Source organism: Prunus persica, chromosome G2, assembly GCF_000346465.2.
Source record: "Prunus persica cultivar Lovell chromosome G2, Prunus_persica_NCBIv2, whole genome shotgun sequence".
Lineage (NCBI taxonomy): Eukaryota > Viridiplantae > Streptophyta > Magnoliopsida > Rosales > Rosaceae > Prunus > Prunus persica.
This window is the reverse complement of record NC_034010.1, coordinates 19562285-19569674: the sequence shown is the minus strand read 5'-3', so window position 1 is coordinate 19569674 and position 7390 is coordinate 19562285. Positions and strand designations below refer to the sequence as shown.

At 36.0% G+C, this 7390-nt stretch overlaps 1 protein-coding gene across 1 annotated transcript; it reads right to left on the bottom strand.

The window, feature by feature from the left end:
• LOC18786325 (spindle and kinetochore-associated protein 1 homolog) lies at positions 1954 to 6126 on the bottom strand. The gene is made up of 9 exons (XM_007218745.2): positions 5671 to 6126; positions 5454 to 5578; positions 5099 to 5211; positions 4912 to 4990; positions 4576 to 4643; positions 3563 to 3668; positions 3449 to 3478; positions 2863 to 2976; positions 1954 to 2348 (listed from the first exon to the last, which is right to left on the bottom strand). The coding sequence occupies exons 1-9, from the start codon at positions 5765 to 5767 to the stop codon at positions 2271 to 2273; spliced, it is 810 nt and encodes a 269-aa protein (XP_007218807.1). The 5' UTR covers positions 5768 to 6126; the 3' UTR covers positions 1954 to 2270.

Here is a 7390-nt window from a genome sequence, read left to right as displayed (position 1 = left end):
AAAGAGATATTTAGTTATATACTCATTCTTATGACTAAAATTATAAATAAACCCTACACTATTTAATTTCTATAAACAAACCCAAAAAAAACTCAAAAAATGATAGTTGACCCTATTGAATTTAATTTTGATTTTTTATGAGATTTTGAAGTTAAGTTTGTTTTAAGAAATCAATGGCAGTTTTGTAATTTAAAAGAAGTTATAAGCCTTTTTGTTATATTGTAAATGGGCTTTTGATGTGTTTCTAAAGTCCATTTCATATATGAATTTTGATAATTTGGGCTCCTATATTAGGTATAATAGTGAATCTTCCATTAATATATTACTTTTTAATTGAAAGACATTTGTGGAGTCTCTTATCATAAGATGAGAGCCATTATCGTATCATACTAGAATACTGTTTTTTTTTTTTTTTTTTAATCAAGAAGGTGAAAAACTTCATTCAATAAGCAGCCAAGTACAAGAATTCCTTGCAGACCAGATAACCTTGCGTTGAAAACCCCCAATGGAGGAAAATTAGATATAAAAAAAAGAGTACCGAGACATCTAAAAAAACTATTTTAAAAAAACATTCTAACTATTCTCTAAATCCTTTTCCAAGAGCGGTGACAACCAGCTTGCAGCGATATATTCCCAAAAGCAAAAGTTTGTGCTTTCAGACCAAATTGTGCCAAAGAATGAGCCAAGCAATTGCTCCACCAATGTTGGTGAACCACTACACCAATGTCCAATTGAGTTGGGAAAAAATGAATATCATCCACCATATTTGATATGATCTTGCTTAATGAATTACGGAGAAAGAGTTGATGTATACAACAAACGGTAACTGAGACACGTGGTAATCTATCTAGCTAAACCATTAATACAGGTGGCAGTCTTCTTGTTATTCAAACTTGAAATACTTTAGCATTCTCCAATATCCCACGCAACTAACCAAAATAGTCCAACATTACATTCAGTTTTTTTTTCTTCTCTCTTTTTGAAGAAAAACTATATTTCATTGAACAAACTTAAGTAACAATACAATTAAATTCTGAATCAAAACAAAAGGTTCCTCAAACCAAATCAAATCATGATCAGTATCGAGATCAAAACATACCAAACTATGAGCTCAAACAGGGCACATGTGACAACGATGCACTTTAAACCTATCTCAATCCTTATAGATTACACCACTCTCAAACTCTCAAATTTCTCGTTGAGGAAGAACTAATTATGTTGACATGAGAGATGAAACAACATCCTTTTTTCCCCTCCTTATTGATACAATGTTGAGAAGTTATGATCACCTTTTGGTTCATTTGTTTATTAAGTATGCAGTGTGTTAAATTGAATGACTTAAGTCGTAGTCATTAGAAAACAATGTATATGATATGAGTCATGCTAATCTTACCATAAAAGTCACGTATCTAACTTTTTATCAATTTATGGTGACTTTATAAAGAGGAACCCAATATAAACTCTCACACTATGTAAAGACACATGTTCCCTCTATACAAGATACGTATTTATAAGGGAAATGATAAATACAATTACGTTGTGATACTGTGAATTTGACCACACATTAAAAAGCCTCGAAAGAAAACATTACTCATACAATGTATACGTTATAAGAACATTACTGATCACTCATACCTAGTCCGTCAACAATACGAGAAAATATCATGTATGTACAATATGCACACACAAAGCATGTGAACCATGGAAGCTTATGCATATATCATGTATATACATTTAATCATCCTAAGTTTTAACTCAATACCATTTGACCTCACCTTGAGCAGTCTTAGCAGAAACTGTTACTATTGACTATACGCAGCATTCTTTTTCACTATAAAAGCATAAGCAAGGCAGACATACTAGTCTATCAAAAATTCAACCAATTCAACCATAAGCCGAATGTATGAGTATTCTAGTTGTATTATTGTCGCTTCATCGATTTTGGCATAATTATTGATAAGGGTCAGACTTTTCCTTCACCGTTGTATTATATATAGCATGAGATCAAGAATGAAATACATTGTGGTAATGTCAAGATCAATGAAAGATCTTCACAAAAAGCTCCAATAGCCAATATTTTCATAACTATAAAAAATAAGTTTAACCAATTGAGCACAGCCTAAAAAGCTCATCGGCTTCTTGCCATTTCCAAGGTTCCACACATTGTTAGGCCAGAATTAACTCGGATGCAATGTAAGAACTTGCAGTTGTGTTCAAACTTGAAACGGATTAAGAACCAAACCGCCAGTTCTTTGAAAAAGCAGGCCCTGTCAATGACGCTTCAAAAGAATGATCACTCGATGAGGCCCAATCCGTGTCTCGCTTACACGACCAAGGTGACGAAGGACCTGTAATGCAGCATGCACAAGGATTCAATTTTATTCACTCAAGTAACTGAACATAAGTAACAAGGCATGTAAGATAAATGCCATTGCAAAACCTTGCACTTGTCAAGCCATCATCTTCCAAGTGGATATAGCACAGAAACTCTTTTTGTTTAATCACTTATTCAGAAGGGAGGATCAGAACTTAAGACCTCTTTGCTAGAAGAGAATGTAGCCATTAACTAAATCATACTCAAGGATTATCTTACATACATGACTAGCTAACTCCATTTGTCTCAACTAAAAAGATAACAGAAATCAAGTACAGCAGATTGATACAAATACCAGGGTAATTTGACCAAAATATAAAGTATTCAGTTTGTAGTTCATGAAGCGTGGAAGGTAATATATTTACTCAAGTTAAGTGAAAAACAAGTGTAGTTTTCTCAATTGAACTATGATATTTTTTATCCTAATTTCTTTTTTAGTTTTTCACATCATAAAAGTTTGAAAAATAAAAGATAAGGCACAGACTTACAGTTAGTATTGCTTTTCCAGTGTTGTCAGGCTTCAAGGCTGGTCCCTTCATGTCAGTTTCGAGAAAGAAGTGTTTTCCCTTTACTGCTTCTGTCATTGCAATATCTCTCAGTTCCTGCATATTTTAGGGTGGGTATTGAATACTAAGGCATAAGTAAGCAATTACATGCCATGCTCAGGAATATGACTACTTAAGCAGCAGTGACAGCCCACATGCCCATTGACTGAAATGGTAATACAGATCACAGAGTCCCATATTCCAAAACCCTACTAGACGCATCATTTATAACCAACAGAAAACACAATGGTGTTGGAACGGGACAGAGGAAAGGACATTGCTATTTCTCTCTTCTTCTTTTTTATATTTATTTCGAAGAGTGCATAGTAAGCAACACAATATGAGGTGGCCTGCCCTCAATCCTGAGAAAAGTGAAGTAAGCATGCCCTTTTAACCTGGGATCAATTCCCACCTCCAAGGATGGAGAGGCTTATATGATGAGAGATAGCGATCTCCCACTTTGTAACCCATGGGCCCAATTGGCCACCAATGGAACCCCAGAACATTGAAAACCTATAAGTTCACTTACCAGGGCCTTTTCCCAACTATCTCCTGCCACCTGCATGATAATTGGTCACCAGAGTGAGACCTGTGCAATAGCATTAATGTACAAACCAAAAACTCAAAGAGATGGAGCATAAACCCTCTTCTTCGGGGCAGATATAAGCTGAGAATTTGCTTCAGCATATGTTGCCATGTCATTAATAGCTGCATTGATCTTTTCTACAGTAAGCCTTCCTCTCATGTATCTGCAGCTAAAAATACTTAGAGCAACCAAATGACATGAATAATAAGGACTAGATACCTAAGAACTCATTTTCCATCACCTATCCACCATGGAAAGAAAATTGGGGAAAAATTAAAAGGAGACAATATCGGATTACCCAATAGATATCACAGTTCTATTGAATTACGAGCTATCATATTCTCTTATATGCCAAGGCAACACAAAGAAAGTTATGTTTCAAATTGGAAACCTTAATTGTTATAGTATGTGTATCATAGCTGGAAAGAGTTAGAGATTTTGAAGTGGTGGAACATTCTTCAATGAAAAAGAAAGGATAATATTACGAGATATCTGTATGAATGGAAAGAGAACACCTTCTAAATCCTTTTTAGCATTGCCATATTTCTTGCTTTTCATCAATTTTATTCCCGTAGCGTTTTTTTGTTTTTGTTTTGCATACTTGCATACTAGGGGAAGCTTTTTGTTCCCAACAAAGGAAATGTCTGTAGTTTGTGGATGTATAGTACTTTAAGATCAGGTCGACAGACAAGTCATCTAACTCATTTTTACTCTGGAATTAGAAGAAGACGTGACAGCGACAAGTCATCTAACTCATTTTTACTCTGGAATTAGAAGAAGACGTGACAACCAACTTTACTTGTTAACCATTTGAGACAAGGCTTAAGTCCAATACTATTACTTGTTTGTACATGTAGAAGTTCGACCTCATAGATTTACACAATTACTATACCTCTCTATGTCACATTTATACAACTTGATTTTGAGATGTCCCATTTGGACAGCCTATGCCCAACTCAGATGTGAACGCACCTATCATGTGAGTAAGCTTTTGTTTTCAAAAGCATACAGTGAAGATGGGACGCGCTCTTAACAAATAAAGTAAGAGAAATTAAGAAAAGTTCACTCACCCTGACAGGGAATCCAGCTCTTCAGCAGTTATGAACCACAGTGGTGGAGTGGAACGACCCTTTTTCTCCTAAAATTAACAAAAATAGAAAGCACAGATGACCCTCCTATGGTATCTGAACTATAAAACAAAAGATGGTTCGAGAACAAACTAGCTAAAGAACTGAGCAACAGTCTTCCATTATCATTTTCTGCACATCATTTCCCAAGGGCACAAAAGAACAAAAAAAATCCAATCTAGTATGATAGTACCCAACCCTAAGCAATACACCAATAGTATGAAGAAAAGGGCCACTCTATAAGAAATACTAAGCAATTTTCTGCACATCATTTATTACCTTAGGTAGTGCTGCAGGCACCTCCTCAAGCTTCAACGACCCGAAACCGGTGTTTTGTTGAGAGCCTTCTGGGAATAAACTGAAACAAACAACACAACACAAATCCTCTAGCTATCAAATGCAAATAAACTTCAAACTCAAACCAAAGTTACTTAATCCATATGGATGCCTGAGAAATTTGTTTTACCATCTGTTAGTATCCAAACCTAACATAGACATTCTTTCAGGAATATGTGAGGGCGCATAACTTGACAGGTCCTGCAATTTCTTTTGCTGCTTCACCGCCGCATCGATGAGTTTCTGCCATCACATTATAACATCTAATTGTAATTCACTGAGAATTATACGGGCAAAATATGTACCAAACACACCCAGATGATCAAATTTCTTTCTTTTACAATCCTAGTTGCAGGATTAAGAATTTTACTTCATTTTTTAATTTCCCCTTTTGAAAATTCAAATTTCGAATATTGAAAACTTGAGAGAGAGAGAGAGAGAGAGAGAGAGAGAGAGAGAGAGAGAGAGATGGAGAGAGGGGGTACTTTGGCTTTGGGGATGGCTAGGGTTTCGTCGCGTAGGCGGTCCTTGATGGCCTGAACCTGAAGCTCCATGGTCTTCACTGCGGCGTCAACGGCCGACAAATCGGTGACGCTGGTCGCCGGATACACTGCCACGTGGACATTTCAGAGCTCAGATTTAAGCCTGGGATTAGAGAAATTGAATAAAGCAGAGTAGCAGTTGGGTCGGGTGGGGTCTTACTGTTTCGCGCAATGACGAGGTCTTGAAGCTCCGCGATCCGACGGTTGAACAATGAGATCACCGAATCCAACGACGCCCCTGCTTTCTTCACCTCCATCTCTCTCTCTCTCTCCAGAAATTTTCAATCTCTCGTTTGGTTTATGCGTTGTGGGTTGTGGTTGTTGGAAAATCTCGAGTTTCTCTTTCAATTTGGAAAGGTTGTTTTGGCGGGAAATTGTGAACGAAGAAGAAGTTTCAGATACACACACCTGAGACCTCCAAGGCCCAGCTCCTCAGCCCACCTCATTTTGGGAAAAACCCAAATTCAATGCAAAAATAAATGGGCTTTTTAGCTCCATAAATTCGTTTATATAGTTTTTTTTATATTTTTTATCACCAAAATCCGCTGTAGCAATACTCACAAATGGATAATTGTTAATCCGGGTTCGAATCCCGGCAGCGGAATTTCTTTTTATTGATTTTTTTTGGGCTTGGAAGAGATTTTGTTACCAATTTAATATCTAGCGTAAATTTAAAATCGTAAATTTCAAAATATACAAATTTGACTGTAACTCGTGAATTTGACATCTAGCGTGTAAGAATATGCTCATCCATTTTCAAAATATCAGTAATTTGACATCTAAAGTTGAATTCGGTGATAAAATATCAGTAATTAGAAGAGTGTGAATCTTAGGGGTGGTTGCGGTTCGGTAACCGCGAATTTTTACTCAAACCGCAAACCGACCGACTATTTGCAGTTTGGTGATTTTTGAAACCGCAAACCGACCGCGTTTTGCGGTTTAAAACCACAAATTCTCAAGCATTCACAAAAATATAAATTTACAACCTAAATAAATAAATACACAACCTCAATTTCTCAAGCATATATAAATTCACAATCGATTCCAATTCTCAAGCATTCACAACCTAAGAAAATTAAAGTTACAATTCCAAACATTCCAATTAAAGTTAAACTTCTCAAGCATTCCAATTCCAAATCCTTTAAATTTACAAACCAAAAGCAAAATGAATTAAAGTTACAACCAAAAAGAAAAATCCAATTCACAGTTAATTAAAGTTACAAACTAAAAAGAAAAATGCAATACACCAATGTTACAAACTCAAGTGTTGGTGGTGAGTGGATTTGAAGAACCCCTTTGTGTTGTTTGAGCACCAATGCTATCTACAAATAAAACAACATAGTTTAGTACATTTTATTATAAGAAGAAGCATAAATAACATTAGCATAAATAAACTAATTACTTACAAGTTGTCATATCTTCCATTTCCTTGTAGAATTCAACCTCATCATCTGTTGGTTCCTTGTAAAAGGAAAATTCGTCCGCTCTAAGCCAATCACTAGTACACACTAATGCCTCTACCATTTTAGGATGCAAAGAGCTTCTAAAAGGATCCACAATCCTCTTGCCTATGCTAAAAGCATTTTCACTAGCAACCGTAGAACTTGGAATTGCAAAGATATCCTTGGCAACTTGTGAAAGAATATGATATCTTGTTTGGTTCCCTTTCCACCAATTCAAGAGAAGAGAAGGGTTCACAATTTTACTTAATTATTCATAGAGTATAGCCGTGCGGCTATACTTTGCGGTTTGCGGTAACCGCAAATTTTAAAAATCAAATACCGCAACTGCAACCGTAAATGCGGTTCGGTTTACCGCGATTGCGGTTTTATTGCGGTAAAATATCGGTTAGTTTTTGCGGTTTTTCGGTTTTTCGGTTT

Excerpts from the sequence above, each read along its gene's own strand:
- LOC18786325 (XM_007218745.2), bottom strand. The coding sequence starts at position 5,767 with ATGGAGGTGAAGAAAGCAGGGGCGTCGTTGGATTCGGTGATCTCATTG. Across the intron at positions 5,212-5,453 it reads TAGCCATCCCCAAAGCCAAA|AAACTCATCGATGCGGCGGT; the intron begins GTACCCCCTCTC and ends ATGTGATGGCAG. Across the intron at positions 2,977-3,448 it reads ATAGTTGGGAAAAGGCCCTG|GAACTGAGAGATATTGCAAT; the intron begins GTAAGTGAACTT and ends TAAAATATGCAG.